This window comes from Eupeodes corollae, chromosome 2 (assembly GCF_945859685.1).
Source record: "Eupeodes corollae chromosome 2, idEupCoro1.1, whole genome shotgun sequence".
In the NCBI taxonomy this organism is placed as follows: domain Eukaryota; kingdom Metazoa; phylum Arthropoda; class Insecta; order Diptera; family Syrphidae; genus Eupeodes; species Eupeodes corollae.
The window spans coordinates 57,811,616-57,832,889 of NC_079148.1; the positions used below are offsets into that span (position 1 = coordinate 57,811,616).

General features: G+C 38.7%; 4 protein-coding genes across 5 annotated transcripts in view; 1 reads left to right on the plus strand and 3 right to left on the minus strand.

Annotated features, from left to right (window-relative positions):
- LOC129945537 (dual specificity protein phosphatase MPK-4) overlaps window positions 1-21,274 on the plus strand; it is a 172,917-nt gene that overhangs the window by 68,368 nt on the left and 83,275 nt on the right. The window contains exon 7 of one of the 2 annotated variants that reach the window (XR_008781500.1): window positions 8,165-12,486. The exons of the other annotated variant lie outside the window; for it this stretch is intronic. The gene's annotated coding sequence lies outside the window, so the exon portion shown is untranslated. Of the gene's footprint in view, window positions 1-8,164; window positions 12,487-21,274 lie in introns of those variants that run through there. 2 annotated transcript variants of the gene reach the window in all.
- LOC129944931 (uncharacterized) lies at window positions 799-2,103 on the minus strand. Its single transcript, XM_056054590.1, has one exon. The coding sequence runs from the start codon at window positions 2,101-2,103 to the stop codon at window positions 799-801; it is 1,305 nt and encodes a 434-aa protein (XP_055910565.1).
- Window positions 8,744-17,561, minus strand: LOC129944932 (uncharacterized). Its single transcript, XM_056054591.1, has 5 exons — window positions 17,462-17,561; window positions 17,020-17,253; window positions 13,729-16,951; window positions 11,734-12,118; window positions 8,744-8,959 (listed from the first exon to the last, which is right to left on the minus strand). Exons 1-5 carry the CDS (start codon window positions 17,559-17,561, stop codon window positions 8,744-8,746), a joined length of 4,158 nt encoding a protein of 1,385 aa, XP_055910566.1.
- LOC129944933 (uncharacterized) lies at window positions 17,931-18,545 on the minus strand. Its single transcript, XM_056054592.1, has one exon. It carries the CDS (start codon window positions 18,543-18,545, stop codon window positions 17,931-17,933), a length of 615 nt encoding a protein of 204 aa, XP_055910567.1.

Sequence of the window (21,274 nt, forward strand, 5' to 3'; positions counted from 1 at the left end):
AAAAATATTTTTTGACATAAGTTATTAGTGGGTTTACACTATGGATATTGATAATGTACAGTGTACACGCTACAAATACAAAGAGGATTGATTAAGGGTGTAACGAGTTTTTCTGCGGTGAGGATTTTGCTGGCACACAAAATATCCCTCGCTAGCTCATTAGTGGATTCGATGACCTCCTCGTTAGCAAAAAAAATATGCCAGGCTTTGCATCTAGCTGGTAGTGATGCGAATTAATATTTTATTGTGTAAAATATATTTTTTAAAAAGATCTGTGGACTATGTCCTTTATTTGTATCTTAATAAAATGTCTACAGTAGTACGAAGCCTACGGCTTTGCTAGTAACTAAAGAGTGACTCGAATGAGCACTGTTTGATGTATTTATGCACTTCTTTTACATATTGCAACTTATGTGCTATGTATAACGTAATATTTAATGGTTCACCATTGATTCCCACGATCTGTCTCGTGGCTTGCATCTTTCTCAACTGCAATCTCTCAGCTAGCTTGTGACTCACCAGATTTGGCTGAGCACCAGTATCAATCAGTGCCCGTATCGGACCACTGTCTTTCCCCTCTACACTTACCATCACCTGCACCGTAGGTAGTAAAGTAACTTCTCCTCTTTCCCTATCAATAAAGCTCTCTGTATAAACTTTATTGTATCTTTTATTCTTCTTTCTCTTAAAATCATCATAAGACACTTTACTTGATGTCTCATCTATCTCTCGTCTGTCTCTTGAGTCTATCACTGCCACTGCCTTCTTGCCGTGGTCCAATCTCAGTCTCTTTGCCAGTCAGTCCTCCTTTCGCTTTTCGTTCTCTCGCTTAACTATGGCTCTTTTCCTCGGCTGCTCCTGGACTCGGTGAACAGCTCCCGCCTTTCGTATCTCTCGCATCGGACACAGCACGCTGTTGTGGAACTGCTTACCAGGACATCGCGCACATGGGCCCTGAAAGCAGTCCTTCGCCTGGTGGCCCACCTTGAGGCAATTCTGGCACAGCTTGCGCTCCCTTACAAAATTTGCTCGGCCTAACAGGCTAAGGGCTAGAAACTCCGGACATGCCCAGATCGGATGAGCCACCGATGCACACACCGTGCAACCCTTCGCGTTCTCTCTCGTCCTTTCTCTTAGGATCCTCGATGATTTTCCTACTTCCATAAGCGCCATCGCGGAAGTCGATGGTCTGGACGCTTCTCGGCGGCGGCAATCCTGGACACTTTCCATCGCTATTGCCCGCTTCTCCAAAAACGCGCAGACCTCTCTTAAGGTCGGGAATTCGGAAGCGCGGGTCTCCTCCCACTTGCATGAGGTCTCTGCGTCCATCTTTTCGTGCAAGACGTGAACTATTATCATGTCCCAACCTTCAGTGGGCACACCTTGCGCCTTCAGCTGCCGCATGGCCTCGTGCTTGGCGTTGGACATTCTCTCCAGCTCGCTGGCCTTGGCTGGACCCTGCAGAGCGGGCAGCTTAAAAAACTGGCGCAGGAGCTCCCTGCAGGTGGCATACTTCCTGGTGTATATTTCGTTCATGCGCTGCCAGGCCTCGCAGTAGTTTGTTTCTGTCAGCTGCCATTCGCCTAAGGCGCGGGCAGCCTTCCCTGTGAGGGATTTTTTTAAATAGGCGAACTTGTAGGCCGGCGCGATCTTATCATTGTTATGGATCGCCGCCACAAACCTATCTCTGAAGCCCTGCCACTTGGTGATGCTGCCATCAAACTCGCCCCACGTGTTCTTTACATCATGCTGGGCGAATGGCAATGACACCTGTACGGCCATTGGCCCCTCTCGCTTCTCACTGGGATCTCTCTCTCGCTGGAGCTCCTTCAGCATAGCACAGGCCATGAAGAAGAGCTCCTCTGTCTCCGCTACCCGTCGCTCGACTGAAGCCATCGTGATAATATCTTCACGACCGGCCAGTAGCCGCTCCACCTCTTTCACCTCGTTCCATGACTCACGGAGCCCCTCCAGTCTCACGCGCAATCCCTCCACAGGATACTCCTTGGCTTGGGTCGACTCACAGAAAGCGGTCATCCTGTGAATGGAGTTTATCGCCGCCTGGAAGCGATACTCCAAGTCATCAATGCTCGATGCCTGCATTCTCTTTTGTGTTCTTTTCCCTGTCTCTTTCCCTGTTTGATCCTTTCTCTTCTGTCTCTACTTTATCTTTCTCAATAATTATGATTGTTCAAACAATCTTAATCTCTCGCCGCTTCTCACAATCTCAATCTTCCTTTCGCAATCTCTATTTATATAAAAATTTCACAAATTGATAATATAGATTTATTAAATCTTAAACGCCTTGTTGTTTTCTTTTTTCCAATCAACCAGCCACGCTATTTGTACGTACTTTATCGCTTGGAAGTCACACACAGAATGAGAACGAGTGGAAAATTTTCATCCACCGCCGCTGCGCACACAGATTATATACATACCTACCCTGTGTGGTGTGTATCTCTCGTTTAGCCCGCGCCATGGTAGGCAGCTGCACGATGCCCATGCCCGTTAGTCTTATGTACATGTTCTCTCTCGCTTCTCGGGTTGTGTGTAGAAAAATTGCCTGTCGGGACATGTCTATCTCTGTGTATATGCCATGGTGGTTGATTTTTCTTTTCGCTGCGCTGCGTCACAACTCTCTCGTTAAATAAAATATATAAGGCGACTTACCATTCACGTAGGGAAATTCTTATATAAATATAAATGAAATGTACCGATCTCTTGGCGTACGTGACCGTTTGCCCATAGCCAAATTTAATTTTTTCTTCTCTAAAATTCTGAAACAAACAAAATTAATCAAGAATGTTCTTACCAAATAAATATTGTGCGAATTATTATTTAATTCGGCACTCTTTCTCCATTCCGCTTCTCTTTTTTTTTTTTTCATTTTCACGTCACAAAAGGCAAAAATTTATCTCTAAAAAACGCACATCACGGTTAAGAAAATTTAAGCACAAAAAATCGCTGGAAACTATCCGTTTCGAATGACCAAATGTTTCGAGCTCAGGAGATGAAATAAAATAACCGACATTAAAAACAACAAATGAAACACAAGATTTAAAGTGGAAAAGGCTTAACGCCAAAAAACCACTATCTATCGCAATTTTATTACCGGTCGCTTCGCTGGTTATATTTCTACTAACTTTAAAAGTAGATTTCCCTTTTGTAAGAAGGGAAATTCATAAAAGCTATCTCAAAACATCGAACCAAAGCTCATTCAGCTTTTAGCTCGATACATGAGCTTCAGTTCGATACAATACTAAAAAAGTTTCACTCACCACACAGAAGGAAACAAAAAGGCTTAACGGGTGCAATAAAAAGAGATGGATGTAGCACCAGGAATTTCACTCAATGCCAATTAAAAAAATTACATATTTGATGATTTTATGTTGATTTTTTAAAATGGGATTTATTATTCACACAATAGTTTGTCAACACTTTATAAGCTTATCACTTTATCTTTGTACTGTTCAATAATGCACAATTTAAATTATCGACTGTTTAACTAGTCAAAAGATAAGAAAAATGCAGAAGCTTTTCTGGTTGGGCGCTGGTTTTTATTCGGGTCCGGAGTGTGCGCCGATGATATTTTGGTTAGGTATTTATTTTATGAAATAAAAACTTGCCACCATCCGCACAACCAGAATAGCAGCAGCAGGTGAATAAATTAATATCCACTACAAACCCTCTAGTGTCCGGAGTGAAAGTGATGGGTTCCATTTGCGAAATCGCTTGAACCAACCATCAGTGGCTTGCTTGTGTTCTATCCAATACTTTGGAATCGTTTTTGTTATGGCAGTTTGGTACACTAAGCGTTTGACGTCGTCTAAGGATAACCCATAGAACATTTGTGAGCATTTTTTTTTACATACGTCGTCGGTCGGTGTCAAGTCTGTTGCAAAGTTTTCTTTTCGATTTTGAAAATATTTATTCCATTAGAATAAATTTTGTGAACATAAAAATCCATTCGGTTAAAAAAATTTGTTTAAACATTTAAAACCTTGACTACTTAGGTGTGTTGTCTTAAATTGCCTTTAACATGTCTCAAGAGAAATAAAATGTTATTTACAGTCTGCACAATGCATATTGATAAGTACTTAAAAATATGGGATTCACTTCCCACGCTTTATTAGTCATAATAAGTAAAACACCTTGTTTGGTTTTCATGTTTTAATTGGCTCAATTAATTTGTCAAACAAAAGAAACACTTTATGATAAGGTAAAACTATTAATATAATTGCTTACTTACACAAAAAAAACATAAATAATTCTGCTGGGCGAACAAACGGACCGCGCACTCGACTTATCCCTCGGGCTGATTCTTTATATCTCACTCTTCCGCTTTTCGCATTTTCTTTCGTCCTGTCTGTATTGTCTCGTACCAGTGTTGTCGTTTTATGTATTTCGTCCGTTTTGTCCAGTGCTGCCGTTTTGGGATCCTACATAATATTTAAATTTTTAGACTCCTCCCAAAAGACTGAAAGCTTGACGATACTTTGTGAAATTTAGTTTGAACATTAAAGATGTAAATTTGAATCAAAGTCAGGATAAGGATCTTATTACTATTGAGTGACAATCAATGCAATCGAGTGGAATGTTAATGTTATGATATGACTAACATATGAACATGTACATAGAAGGTGTTGGACTGTTTCCTCTTCCTCCTCGTCCATGCAGCGTCTACAGAAGTCATTTGTGTAGACCCCTAGCCTCAGAGCATGTCTTCCTATGAGGCAGTGTCCTGTTATTAATCCAATTGTAGAGCTTATACTAGTAAGTTATCAAATAAGGACTCACCTCTCTCATTTATATCAGAGCTACCCCATACCGTGTGATGGGCGTTAGCGTCCGAACCAATTATAGAAGACCAACTTTTTTCGATTGCGCGTCCGCAATTGCCTTCCTCAAGGTGTCTCCTGGAATTGGGCTATCGTGGCCAAGGTAAGAGGATATGAGCCAGTAGGTGGCTTTATCCGTTGTTACGACAGCGGTGGTGGCGTCCTTGTCGCTGTAATTGGGGAGTAAAAATATGTTTAAGTCATTTTTTACTAACATGCATGACCTTGGTTCACCTTTCTCCGATGCATACAATATTTTATAGCCAGGAGTCCTGAAACCTCTGATACTTTAATATAATATTTAAATTTTTAGACTCCTCCCAAAAGACTCAAAGCTTGACGATACTTTGTCAAATTTAGTTTGAACATTAAAGATGTAAATTTGAATCAAAGTCCAGGATAAGGATCTTATTACTATTGAGTGACAATCAATGCAATCGAGTGGAATGTTAATGTTATGATATGACTAACATATGAACATGTACATAGAAGGTGTTGGACTGTTTCCTCTTCCTCCTTGTCCATGCAGCTTCTAGAGAAGTCATTTGTGTAGACCCTCAGAGCATGTCTTCCTATGAGGCAGTGTCCTGTTATTACTCCAATTGTAGAGCTTATACTAGTAAGTAATCAAATAAGGACTCACCTCTCTCATTTATATCAGAGCTACCCCATACCGTGTGATGGGCGTTAGCGTCCGAACCAATTATAGGAGACCAACTTTTTTCGATTGCGCGTCCGCAATTGCCTTCCTCAAGGTGTCTCCTGGAATTGGGCTATCGTGGCCAAGGTAAGAGGATATGAGCCAGTAGGTGGCTTTATCCGTTGTTACGACAGCGGTGGTGGCGTCCTTGTTGCTGTAATTGGGGAGTAAAAATATGTTTAAGTCATTTTTTACTAACATGCATGACCTTGGTTCACCTTTCTCCGATGCATACAATATTTTATAGCCAGGAGTCCTGAAACCTCTGATACTTTAATATAATATTTAAATTTTTAGACTCCTCCCAAAAGACTGAAAGCTTGACGATATTTTGTCAAATTTAGTTTGAACATTAAAGATGTAAATTTGAATCAAAGTCCAGGATAAGGATCTTATTACTATTGAGTGACAATCAATGCAATCGAGTGGAATGTTAATGTTATGATATGACTAACATATGAACATGTACATAGAAGGTGTTGGACTGTTTCCTCTTCCTCCTTTTCCATGCAGCTTCTACAGAAGTCATTTGTGTAGACCCTCAGAGCATGTCTTCCTATGAGGCAGTGTCCTGTTATTACTCCAATTGTAGAGCTTATACTAGTAAGTAATCAAATAAGGACTCACCTCTCTCATTTATATCAGAGCTACCCCATACCGTGTGATGGGCGTTAGCGTCCGAACCAATTATAGGAGACCAACTTTTTTCGATTGCGCGTCCGCAATTGCCTTCCTCAAGGTGTCTCCTGGAATTGGGCTATCGTGGCCAAGGTAAGAGGATATGAGCCAGTAGGTGGCTTTATCCGTTGTTACGACAGCGGTGGTGGCGTCCTTGTTGCTGTAATTGGGGAGTAAAAATATGTTTAAGTCATTTTTTACTAACATGCATGACCTTGGTTCACCTTTCTCCGATGCATACAATATTTTATAGCCAGGAGTCCTGAAACCTCTGATACTTTAATATAATATTTAAATTTTTAGACTCCTCCCAAAAGACTGAAAGCTTGACGATATTTTGTCAAATTTAGTTTGAACATTAAAGATGTAAATTTGAATCAAAGTCCAGGATAAGGATCTTATTACTATTGAGTGACAATCAATGCAATCGAGTGGAATGTTAATGTTATGATATGACTAACATATGAACATGTACTTAGAAGGTGTTGGACTGTTTCCTCTTCCTCCTTGTCCATGCAGCTTCTACAGAAGTCATTTGTGTAGACCCTCAGAGCATGTCTTCCTATGAGGCAGTGTCCTGTTATTACTCCAATTGTAGAGCTTATACTAGTAAGTAATCAAATAAGGACTCACCTCTCTCATTTATATCAGAGCTACCCCATACCGTGTGATGGGCGTTAGCGTCCGAACCAATTAGGAGACCAACTTTTTTCGATTGCGCGTCCGCAATTGCCTTCCTCAAGGTGTCTCCTGGAATTGGGCTATCGTGGCCAAGGTAAGAGGATATGAGCCAGTAGGTGGCTTTATCCGTTGTTACGACAGCGGTGGTGGCGTCCTTGTCGCTGTAATTGGGGAGTAAAAATATGTTTATGTCATTTTTTACTAACATGCATGACCTTGGTTCACCTTTCTCCGATGCATACAATATTTTATAGCCAGGAGTCCTGAGACCTCTGATGATGTAGTTTGAGACCCACGGCTCCTGTATCAAGACGATGTCTTCCTTGTTCCTATGCAGTCGGAGTACCAGGTTGTTTGTGGCCATGATGGCGAAAAATAATTTATTATTCATAGCAATTTACCAGTTCTGGCGCACGCGAATACTTGTACAGGGGCCATTCCTGAAGTACTGCGCGGGTGTCATTATCATTGCTTTGTTCGATAAACCTCCTTCTGTAAGGTATTGTTTCCTTCCATTGACTTAGAACTGCGTCCCAGTTCCTGTTTTGCTTGAGTTCTTCACAAATATTTTGCATATCTGTATCGCTTGACCCTGGAGATTCTTTATTGAAATCATCATTTCAAGTGTCTATAAGTTTTAGTTTTTTCGATGAAGTGGCAGTATTTTTATAAAGCTGAGATAGGGACCTCCACTGTCCCCTATACCTGTCGTAAAGTTTGCCTTTGGGGGGAATGTTGTTTTTTCCTTTCACAAAGTACGAACTCTGTTTCAATTAAAATAATTCAATAAATTTAAAAATAATTGTTATGGTGTATTAATCACAACAAATAAATTACCAAACATTCTGTAGGAAAAATTTGTATTATTTCCTGTCCCTGTGCCAACATTTCACATCTCTTGACTGTCATTTTCTTGTCGCTCTCAGTAAAATATTGAATAATCTTGTGAATGGTTCGATCTTTTGAACTACGGTAAGTTTCTAAAATTCCTCTCCCCTGCTCTGTTTTCTTCAGTATTTCCTGCACTGTTACCTAAAATAAAATAAATAATTGAAGTAAGGCCCAGTTTTGTTTAACGAGCCATTAAGGTTCATGCAGTGCAGTGCAGTTGATTAAGTTCCTATTAACTGGATGAACACATTAATTTAAACTTAACATTGTCCAGGGATACATAAAACTGATTATACTTAAATTTCTCACCAACTACAATAGTGACAGGCTGAAGCTTTATTTTCATTTTAATACATTCTTATCTTTTTCATTGCAGGATGGGTTCAATTTGACTTTAAGTTTCAACTTCAAGGTTGAAAGCATTTTTGAAATCTTCAATTGTGAATTTCTTGAATTTTCCCATATAGTTTTTTGATGATGAGGGCAAAACTCCATGCAAGAGTGTGGCGTAAGCCATATAAATTTACATTTGAGCTTTTGACAATAAAGCACTCAGCAATCCCATAAATTATTCCTGAGTGCTTAAAATAAAAACTGGCTAAATCAAAACAATTTTTTTTTATTAAATTTAAAGCAACGCTAATTTGTAAGAATTTGCAAATACAGTGCAACACGGATATAAGAGTCTGAAAATGGAAACATTTTTTTCTTTTATCTTAGTATTTCTTATATATAAGCGTTCTATTGTCTTTTGCTTTATTAAGAGCAAAGAATGTTATTGGTCTTAAACGGTTACTGAACATTATTGTTGTTCTTGCTATACATATATTATACTTACGTCAACCTCAGATTTTACAACCTTGCCACTTAAGAACTATGCCAAAGAAGTGGTGCCGAGATTCTCTGACGAGACTTTATTTATTAGATACTCCCGATGTCGCTTTTCAATTCTATCTTAAACGTAATTATTCTTCCTTTTTCTGTAGTTAGTGATGAAAGTTTCTTCAAGAACGTTATCAGATTCCATGTTCCCTTCTACCACAAGGTGTTCTGCCAACTTGACGTCAGAATCTTCGGAAGAAATAACAGCTGGCGGCTGAATTTCGTGCATTAAATCGAAGTACACCCGAAATTTTCTCAAGTTTCCAGTCCATCTGGTCGAGGCGGCAATCTGTAAAAAAAAAATAATATAGAGAGTGAGAGGATAGAAGGAGGAAGATAGTTAAGTTAAATAATTATGCTGCGCCGGTGCGAGTGCTAGAGCCAACAACCAAAAAGATTTTTCGTACGGAGCAGTAAAACGCATACAAATAAGTTCATATTTACATTCGAAATATTTGGTAATAAAGTACCGCATACGGAGGGCATCGATCAACGCATTGGCATGCGAACGGGGATTGAAAGCACACACCCCGAACCGATTCTCCAGTGGCTGATTCCTCTCACTCTGTTGCAATACTATCATCACTCGGAGCAGGAGAACACACATCTCCGAGTTGGAGGATAAGCGGAAACCACTACAAACCCACCGAAAAACTAAATAATTGTGAACGAATAGAACGACCCAAATCACTGGCTGCGAACGGGGTAGGAGCACACACACCCCGAACCGATTCTCCAAAGGTCTTCCTATTCTATTCCGTCACAGCACTACCAAGACACGGAGCAAGAGATCGCACATCTCCGTGTGGAAATAATAACGCGCTGCTCACTCACTCACTCACGACACATCTCATATTTTTTTTTTTCAAAATAAAATCCATAGGAAAGGAGAGATAAACAACTATACTCTCCCTTATTATACTATATACTACATAATAGAGAAATAAGTTGGTCACGCAAAAGAAAACAAAAGCCGAGGAGGAGAAAAACACTCAAAAAAAAATACCGTAAACCGGCGACGCTGAAAGTCGTCGAAGTCAAAAACAATCGTTATGAAATTTCGTTTGCGTTACATAGAATTAGTAAAGAAAATTCAAATAATGCAACTACACAAAAGTTGGTATTTAATAATTAAATAAAATAAAACCGAGGAGGTTACTCACCTAGGTCAACTTACTTCGCCAATTTCTGTGTATTGTAAACGAATTTCGAGAGAGCAGAAAAATTTTCAAAGTTATATACACAGATGTGTGTTAGAGTAAACCTCTCGAATACCAATGGTGGCACAGACTATACATACGTTGAGTAAGAATGGATAGGGGAAGAAAATCAGTAAGTATTTTCAATTCAAAGTTACTTACTAAAAAAACACTACAACTGGGAGAAATGAATCGAACAGCTATGACTAGGAAAGGAAAAGTAGTTTATAGTTAGAGTGAAGTATAGAAACAGAAATGGGAGAGAAGGAAAGAAGAAGAATATATTTATGTTTTCTTACAGTTAGTAAATCGGTTTGGAACATGTTCAGAAATAAAAAAACACAGATTTCTTAAGTATCAGACCTCAAAATTAAACACAATTATTATTTTGACAGTTCGAGCTCTGCTCTGAAGTAAAAACGAAAAAAACACCATTTGAAGCTTGATACAGTTGCAATAAATTCTTCAACTTTGACTGTTTCCATTTTCAATTTGCATCTGCTCGTGCATGTAGTAGAGAGCTTTTTGTTTCAAATTTGTGTATGTTTTTCTTTTATACAAAAGCTTTTATAAAGCTTAACATTACTTGAGGTTGTCCCAATCACTTTTTCTTTACGGCTCAGTTCCTTTACTTCTAAATGCCTTTTGTATTTTTCTTCTAAGCCAGATTTTGTTTCTCCTATGGCGTTTTTATATTCTTCGCACTGATCACATTGATCTTTTTTTGGGACGAAAAACCCCAAGTTAAAATCCTCCTTAAAAATACGCGAGTAGGAATCATACGTAGCCGCTGGTTTCATTGCCAAATTTCTTTTTTCTTCATAATTTCTATGCATCTCGGCAATAGTCAGCCCACCATCTATAAACTCGCGACAAGATTTAGCTCGCAAGTATTGGCTTTCTATTCTAGGAATAGAACTTATGTGTTATCGGATGGAGTTGAGAACTTCTGGCTGTAATTTAACATGATGAGTATGCTTGCCTCTTTTATCTTTATGACGGTTCTGAGTCTACGCTCCTTTATACCGAAGATATTCAAGAGGAAAGGTTTGCATACTTTTATGTTTAATCCGTTATTCAGCAATGAAAACGAGTAGTTTTGCTTCCTTGGCTCTTTTCGCAAAGATCCTGTTTGAATGCGACGAAACATGACTTGTAGAGGAGCAATACATGAAGCCAAAAAATCACGTTGCCTTTGCAGTGCTCCTAATGACCAATCATCCTTAAATAGTTGGGTCCTCTGATCCTCTGTAAATTTTGTTGAGCACAAAAGCTTACAGTTACAAACTGGAAACATGACTCGATCTCCCACCGTCTTGCCAGATGTGGATATATATATCTGTCCAGCATTTTTTTTTGGGTTTTCCTTTGGTGTTTTTTTCCATTGTTGGGGCTTTCGGATTCTTTTTTTTTTTCTTTTTTTGGTGGTGATGGATTGACTTTGTCCGATGACTGGTCTATTTGTGGTGGTAATTGGTCGATTTTGATGCTGATTTGTTAATCTGTGGTTGAATTATATCGATTTTTGACTTCTCAATGTAAGAAGAATCTGACGACACAGAGTGGGAACTTTCATCACGATAGGGATTGTATCCACTTTCCTCCCCGGAAAAATCTTCATCTGTTGAGCCTTGGACTTCATAAGTTCTCTCGTTTAAGTCTCAAACAAATTAAACTTGGTTGAAGTCCAGATCCAGAGGCTAAAAGTTCACCTGTTTGTGCTGTTTTACATCTGGTATACCCTCGACGAAATATTCGATGAGACTCTCTTCATCTAGCTCTATTTGCTTCCCTATCTCTAAAAGTCCATATAGATATTCTAACAACGTTTCGGTTAACTTCTTCTGCCTAGTCCTCAACCTACGGTGAACTTCCGCCAATGATAACTTTGTCCCAATGAGAGTTTGTCTTTAATGAGAGCTTGCTTCAAAGCGTCCCAGCTTTTGATACGCACCTGACTTCTAACGAACAACTTGGCTGCACCCTTCAACAATTGCTTCGCGTAGATGTACATTTGGATCTCGTCCCAGTCGACAGCTATCGCATTTTCTTCAAATTCCTGGATCCAGAGATTGATGTCTACTGAACCAGTACCATCGAAATGGGCTAACGAGTCTTGAATATCCCTTAAAGTAAAGTTACGTGCCCTCACAACTTCGACAAGCCTTGACCTTTGTTCGCTCCTGTCGTCATCGCTATCATCATCGTTACGTGATAGCCCAAAGTGGGAGAGCAGTCTGTCCTGTAGCCTGTAAATTCAGTTATGTCAACCTTTCTCTTAAAAGTTCTACCGTCAAAGACAATATCTCATCCCCTTCCATATTCAATAATTTATTTTACCTTTATAATTAAATTCAGAAAAATGTTTTTGTCTAACAAAAAAAAATACCAGCTTTTACAAATTTACATAAATGAACAAAAAGAAAATTTATTGGCAATGGTCTTCGCTTACCTACATACAATTTGTAACACAAAACAAATTCTGCAAATGTTGTCTCCTCTCGTCTGCCTCGACGCAGCACTCTTCCCCTTTGTTTGCCTGGACACGGCACTCTTCACTCGCCTTGACACGGCACTCTTCGTTCGCCTTGACACGGCTTTTTATTCAATAACTGTGAGTCGCATGTTTTTGTTTTTTAACTTTGTTTTTTCGAAAACCAGTTAGCTACGGTTGTTCGTTTTTTAATTTTTAATCGACGACGCACGGCGCAGATAAATTTGAATATTGTTTCTGGCGTGGTTTCTGCAATTTTATTTTATTGCCTTGAATCTTTGTTTTGTCACGATCACACTTATGTAGCACTGCACTAGGTTGATAACTTTTGCTTTTTCTTTTTTTTTAATTTTTCAATTTAATTTTCCATTCTTTGGGTTGAAACCCTTTTTCTTTCCGCCGGAGCTCAATCCCGGACGAGCCCCCAATTTGTAGGATTGCTTCCTACAAGAAAACACTATCCTTGTTTCGTATAATATCGAATGTTTTATTTCCAAACAGGTTCTAACTTTAAATGTGCGACGACCGGCCAACTCGGAATACAATTTAATTCTAAATTGACTACTTTGCTGGATTTTGAAAACAGGGACGATCATTGTCTTTTGTTCTTTGTTCGTTCTATATACTACCGTCCCGTTGGCTCATCCGTTGCATGTTCGTTATGTACTTTCGTAAGTGTTTGTTCGTTCGTGTGCGTTCTGTTTCGGTACCTGTTTCGTTAGTGTTTATGTATCGTTGCTCTGTCTAAGGCATCCTGTGTAGGTCGTACGTTCCTGTCTGCTACTCATCCCACATGTCATTTAAATACATTTTGTAAGAAGAAGCGTTTTTAAAACTCAAAATTAATGATTAAAATGTCTGACTTACTCTTTTTCCACTTTTTTTTTTTATTATAATTGTTATGTCCAAACACCAACTGACGACGATCTTTTTCCAGTTCTTATTTGGAACTATAGATATTATTAAAGATGCTAAGCAGAATGACGAAGTAATTATAATTACTATGTTGAAATCTTTTATAAGGTATCTGTTTAAACCGAAATTAAACCTCGCATAGAAATGCGGAAAACCCAACCCGACGTTGAACCGATGCTTATTTTTATAAATAAACTAGCGAAACCCTCGCCCGCTTCGCAGGGCGAATACACAAAAGAAACTTGCGAAATTTTCCCATGTATCAATTTTCAGTAAAACTCATCCACAATCAATTTCTTACAATAATTTATTTTCAAATAAAAAGGTCGAAAATGAAAATACTTTAAAAATTAACTTAATGCTCTTTGATAAACAACGTTTTTAGTTTTTCCATCTTTTGTGTTTATAAATAATGCAGAGGGTTTACCACAACGTGAACAACAAACATACAATTGTCCATGCGAGAAAACAGGTTGCTCCAAATCTAAGCCACAAATATTCAAAGTCTGACCTTGAGCTTTATTAATGGTTATAGCGAAGGCAAGACGGACAGGAAATTGAAGCCGTTTAAATTCAAATGGCATATCTGATGGAATCATTGGAATTCGGGGGATTAGAACGTTTTCGCCTCTATATTTACCACTCAGAATAGTTGCTTCAATTAAATTGGCCATCTGTTTTTCCACGGAAAGTCTGGTGCCATTACAAAGCCGTGGTTGATTTATATTTCGGAGCATTATTATCGGTGCTCCCTCTTTCAATGCCAAATAATGCGATGGCAAGCCTGGCAAATCAAGTGAGTTCAAAAATTCAGTAGGATAGTTCACTACCTCATCTTCATTTATTATCGTATCCACTGATTTGTATGCAAAAAATTGGCCATCTATTTCTTGCAAAATACTTGCATTTAAATCGCTCACGTCTTTATTTTTTCCTGCCAATATTGCGCGTTCGCTCAACCAATCATGATTCCTGTAGTTCTGCAATATATTTGGAAACACACGTTGAACCAGCTCCTTTTTCGATTGAGTGATATTACAAAAATTGCTTGGTAATGTTATTAATCCGGTTGATTTATCGACTGCAACTTTACCATTCCCAATTTCCAAAAGTTGTTTTGAAAATTCAGCTGCAGAAGGATCATTTTGCAATTGTACACGTACATTTTGATTAAGACGCAATGTTTTAACATATTTCCACAAAACTGAAGACTTCAAACATGCGTTTAGCTCATCAGCAGCAGTAGATCGTGGAATGACAGGTAAAGTTTGCCTAAAATCACCTGATAACAATATAAAGGCGCCACCAAAAAGTCTTTCATTTCCTCGAAGATCTTGCATGGTTCGATTTAATGCTTCTAATGATCTTTTGTGAGCCATTGTACATTCGTCCCATACGATTATCTTAGACTGCTGCAAAACTTTTGCCATTGCCGACGTTTTGGAAATGTTGCACGTAGGAGATTCAATCGTTGTTATATTCAAAGGCAATTTAAATGCAGAATGCGCAGTTCGACCACCGTCTAATAAGGTAGCAGCAATTCCAGATGAAGCAACTGCAAAAGCAATTTTATTATCCGATCGTATGGTTGCCAGAATCAATGACAGCAAAAATGTTTTTCCAGTGCCTCCTGGTGCATCAATAAAGTAAAATCCACCTTCTTCATTGTTCACACCTTCCATGATTTTGTCATAAGCATATTTCTGTTGACTATTCAATTGTGGAACTTTTAACTGCACAAATGTTCTCAATTGATTACGATCATATTGTTGTTCACGATGCATTTCTTGATTAATAACATCATGAACTACACGATTAGGCGCTATCATTCCTAACTGCACTAATATTCTGTTTGCAATCATTATACACATGTCTTCAATCAAAATCAAAGCTTCGTTATGCATTTCCGGTGTGATTTCTAATTCAGGATTTGAAACTGAACGTCGCACTCGAAGTAAAATGTCTTCCGTCATGTCATCACGAAATTTATGCCATATTTCAAGTGGATTTGATGGACTGCATGTAGATATTATAATTGCAAATAATGTTCGTATTTGATGTGGAGATGATGAAATTACGGAATCAGCAAGTGTAGCTTCCCAATGCATATCAAGTAGATTCAAACGCTGGCATGCTTGCCGATAAGTCGCACACAATTCACCATGGACTGTTCTTAAATCTTCAAATGACGTAGGACCACGAACGTTAATCAATAATAAACGCAAATAAAAACATTCATCCTGATTTGGATAAACGGTATACACACGACCCAATGCTTCTGTAGAAAATACATTTGGATGGCCTCGTACTGGTTGCCCTTGTTTCCGTCTTTGAAAAACTTTCGCAGATTCATTCCATGTGAAATATCGTGGCACTTCAGAATACAATAACGTTTTAGCAAATTCGTCATTTCTGCACAGATCAAAAAATGAAGTCAACGTTGTTTTCGGTGGCTGTTCTGCTCGTTGCGCCGCATTCTCAGGGGTGAAGTACACACGTTGACCATTCTGAAGATGAACTGCCAAGTGCAGTACAGTTGGATACCTTTCGTGTATTGCAAATGAAAAAATTCGCCATATTGCTTCATTTGTACTAATATAACGGCCTAATTGATATGAAGTGATTTCATCACTTTTATCCCCAGCAATTCCAAAATAGGCCAAATCACTTCCTTTGTTAACATATTTGCATATGTACTTGATAGATTTTACTGAGTTACAATACTCAACATTTATATGAGCACCAAAAGTTTTGGACAATAGCGGCGAATATGGAACGATCCAACGATTGTCAATTTTAATGTCTTGATTTTTGCATTTCACCATAACTGTTTCGCCATCATCTTTAGGTGAACGCCTACGATATAACGGATAACCATCATTACCAGAAATTGTTTCCGCTATTAATGCTCTTGGGTACCGTTTTGTGCATTTTCCTTCAGCCATGCACGGTGAGTTCACATTTAATGCCCCACATGGTCCATGAATCATGTGCTTCGTAACTGATTCAAACAGTCCTGGATCAATGATTGGATTAGGAATTTCGGCTGATATTACGCTATCAATTTCATTTGGCGTAATTTTATCAACTAACCAAACCAAAATATGTGCATGCGGAAGTCCTCTTTTCTGCCATTCCACAGAATACATCCAACATTGAACTTTTCCAAACACTTGTTGTTTGACAATAAAATCCATAAGCGTTTTCAATTTTTGCTTGAACACACGCGCAACAATATCGTGGCGATCAGAAGCACTTTGACCATGAAACATATATTGCTTTATTTCATTCCATTGAGGATTACAGGTGAATGTAATAAATAAATCGGGTCGATGATAATGCCGAACGTACGTCATTGCGTCTTGCGCGTACTCGTGCATGTGTCGTGGACTTCCAGTATATGTTGCTGGTAAAATTGTCATTTGGCCAATATCGTTGATATTCCCATCATTCTGAATTGCATCGCGCAAATGAATATATTGTTCGGATTTTAACTTTTTCTGATTAAATCGAATAAAATTCAATCGTTCAGACTCAATTTTAGCGTAAACATCAACTATAAATTGGTTGCAAAGCCTTCTACAATTCAATATATGATTAATTTCGTTCAGCCGAACCATTAATCTGTACGAATAATAGTTCATCGCACTAACTTTTTTTGCTATTTCCAAGCCTGAAATAAATGCGAATATTAAGTATCAATAATTCACAAAATGTGTGATGCATTTTATTGTAACTAACCAGTTAAACGATGTTTCATCTTAATATTGAAATGGTAACCATCCTCGCCTTGCCAAAACAAAATTGGGTACTGCAACGCATCATAACAACGATGAGTTTCCGAAACATGCACAACACTTTGATCTCGACGATGAAGTACAATATCTCGACTGCTCGCTCCTTCATCCACAATTAATACGGCAACTTCATCAATTGTTGGTGCGTTTAACCTTCCAGCATGAATTCCACCAGGTTCTATGAGAATCCGAAGGCATTTGATCAAGGGCAGTTTGAAATAATTTGATCAAACAATTTTCATCGTGAAAAAACTGCTGCAATCTTTCAATTATTCCTCTTCTCACTGCATTACCATCATTTGGATTTTGTGACACCACACAACGCCGTTCAATTTCAACATCTGAATTTCATCAGCCAATGGAGAACCCTGTTGTATTGATTCAACCGGGCATCTCCTTCCCAGCGCTAAAGTCATCGGCTGCCATCCCTCCTGCCGTGGCAATACCCAAAATTCTTGTTCTATCGTGACCTGTGAATCGAACCATGGCCCAACCCTGAGCCTAGTATAATATTTGATGTGAAGCGGCTCCCCTCTGATACCTACGACCTCTCTTGCCGCTTGCCTTTTGTCAAGGGCCAATCTCTCCATTAGCTGGTAACTCACCAAATTTGGTTGAGCTCCAGTATCTAACAGGGCCCGTACAGGACCATAATCCTTCCCTTCTATCCTGATCATGACTTGTGCCGTCGGCACAAGTGTCTGACCTTCTCTTTCCCTATCAATAAAACTCTCGGAATAAAGTGCAATTGAATTTTTTTTATTAATTCTTTTAAAGTCTGCCCATGACACTTTCTCGCTAGAATCACAGGATTCTTCATTTTTACTGTCCTGCCCTCTCGCTCTTCCTTCTTTCCTAGCAACTCTCTCGTCTCGTCTGGACCACAATCATATCCCAGCTTTCCGTGGGGATACCCTGGGCCTTCAGCTGCCTCATTGTCTCATGGGTTACATTTGACATTCTTTCCAGCTCAGCAGCTCGCGGATGCTCCATCAGCGATGGTAGCCTGAAGAACTGCCGAAGCAGCTCCCTACAGGTGGCGTATTGTCGACTATATACGTCGTTGAGGCGCTGCCATGCCTCAGCGTAGTTGCTCTCTGTGAGCTGCCACTCTCCCAGCGTCCGAGCTGCCTTTCCCGTTAAAGAGCCCTTTAAGTACGCGAACTTATACGCAGGCGAGATGTTCTTGTTCTCGTGGACGGCCGCCAGGAATCTGTCTCGGAATCCCTGCCACTTTGTGATGACGCCATCAAATTCGCCCCAGGTGTTTTTCACATCGTGCTGCGAAAATGGCATCGACACCTGTACGGCGATCTGCGGCGCGTCCACGTCCTCTCTCGGCGTCAATTCCTTGACCCTCTCCTTAAGGATGGCTGAGGCGTTGAAGTACGACTCCTCGGCCTCCGCCACCTTCCTCTCGACTTCGGCTGTTTTAAGCGGATCGTCCGCTGCCACCAGCCTCCTCTCCATTGCCTTTAGCTGGGCCCATGATTCTCCCAAGGCCTCCAGTCTTACGGCAACTCCCTCCTTTGGACAGACGCCCAACCTCTCGGAACGGCAAAATGACACCATCCTCTCGATGGCGTTAACAGCCGCCTGGAAAAGGTAGCCATAATTTTCCTCAACTGGCTCCATCTCTCGTTCTTTCCTTTAATTATAAAAAACATATGTCATTATTATGTGGACATATTAATTGCTGAAAGAATAAATGCTGAAAATCATATATATATATAGGAGAATCGGGTCGGACCTTTCTTGTTTAAAATAATATATAAAGACAAAAAAGCGAGAACATAAAGAATAAATACAAAAAGGAAAAAAAAAAAAATGTTTCTCAAAGACTAACGAAAAGGACCCGACTCAATCCAAAATAAAAATAAGCTATAAATAAAAGGTCGCGACTCAATCCGCTCCTGGAGTGTGCTGTTGCTAGTGTTGTTTTAATTGTGCCTTCCCCCATTTTTTTGCTTGCAAGCTCTCTCACACACAAACGTCTCGCATAACCATGCTTTTGATAACGTTGTTCTCTCCCCTCTCGCACAAACGTCTCGCATAAACATGCTTTAAAAACGTTGTTCTCTCCCCCCTCGCACAAACGCCTCGCATAAACATGCTTTGAGAGCGTTGTTCTAAATAATTTAATGTTTTTGTCACATTTTCTTTCCATTGTTTTATTTTCCCAAACCGAAAAAAAAAAACACTTTCCTCTATCGACCGGCGACAATTTGTCGGCACACAGCAACAACACACCCGAAACTGTACACCAAAGAAAAATATATTGTTTCTCACCTCTCCTTTAATTTTCTCAAAAAAAACTTATTTTATTTTTTCTTCTATCGTCTTTGTTCAGCTGAATCGCTGCGATCAAATCTTTCCCGTTATTAATCTCTTTCGATCAAAAATATTTTGTAAATATAACACTGATTATTCGTTTTTAAATTTAGAAACACACAAAAAATCCAACTTACACCGCAGAACGACGCACATTGAATGAATATTTTCATTCACCACTGCGTGAACCGTCTGCGCTATACATTATGTGTATCTCTCTGTGTGTTTTTAGTCTCGCGTACGAGCACTGTACCTTTTGTGTATCTCTCGTGTGTTTATAGTCTCGCATACGAGTACTATGTATTTTGTGTATCTCTCGTTCGGGGTGTGGCTTATGTCATGTGACCGCACACAAGTTTGTTGTTCTATATGCTAAAGGGGAAAAATATAAAAGGAAAAAAGATACCTAATGGGGTTTGTTTTGCAGCTGCATCATTGGGTTTTTTCCAATGAGCTGTCGCGTCGTCTCGAACATTCTTTCGTCCATTAAATAGAAAAGAATAAAAAAACGGACTTACCGATTCTCTCCAAATGCTATCGATGTGATATTTTGTGGCGTACGTGATTTTACGTAGCCTCTTACCCATGTACATATGTGTATGTATATTTCTTTCCATAGAATGCTCCGAATGCTATCGCTGTTTTGCGGCGTACGTGATTTTTGCGTAGCCTCTTATCCATATACTTATGTATGTATATTTCTTTCCATAGAAATGCTGTCGCTGTTTTGCGGCGTACGTGATTTTGCGTAGCCTCTTACCTATATACATGTATGTATATTTCTTTCCATAGAATTCTATTGTTGTTTTTTTTTGATTCCCGACACTGATACATATCCGGCTCGAAGGACCAATGTTTCGACGCCATTGGGGCAGTGGACTGTATAAATAAACCCGAAACAAGAATAAATAAAAACACAATCATTTAACGTGGAAAAAGGCAATGCCCAAAAAACCACGATCTTTCCTTTATTCAATTAAATTAAAACCTAAAACGAAACCGTTCCCTCTCGTTAGCCCGACTCGGTCGAGTTCTTTCGTGCAACTGACTAAATAAAAGCCTTTTGCTTACTCGCAGGAAAGCAAAAGCATCTCTCATCGAACCTGAAAGCTCTATTCTCTTTCAGTTCGATACAGATATAATGCTAGTGATCAAGTCTTTCAGGAGATCAAGTGTACCCAGGTTGCCCTATCGTTTAGGAGTTATACCATATAAATTAAATTTGTATTAAATATTTTAGTCCATCTTTTATACATTGGTCTGTTTCTTATCGATTCGATGTCTGTCTTTTAGTATAAGTATCCAATACATATTTAATAAATCTTTATAATTGCATTAAAATATTTTTTATCAGCTGCGTAACGTTTCAAATTTGTAAACAATTTAATTCTGCTTTGAAGTTTGACAATTGGCATAAAATTCATAGGACGTTTATTGTTGTTGACTAATAAACTAAAATTAATATTCGTTTTATCAACAAAATTTATCAGGATAGTTTCAAAAAAAAAATTGCAAAAAAAAAATATTTTTTTTATCTTATATTATGACGTTTCTGAAAATGACTTGAACAAGCTTCAATTTAATGAAAAAAAAATTGCAAATAATATACAAAAAATATACAAACTTATTAGTCCATTTTTAGATTAAGTTAATTTTAGTAAAATTATTTATAGTTTAAAAATATGAATTTATTTAATGGGTACCAATATATTTAAAAAAACATACACTCAAAGAAAACTAGTCATAATTTTAACTAGAGATAAATGTTAAATTTGAAATAAAAACTCATGTTTCATAAAAATTGTATCTTAATTAAGAACCAAATAGATTAAAAAAATATGTTAAATTCTATGAAGTAAAAAAGAAAA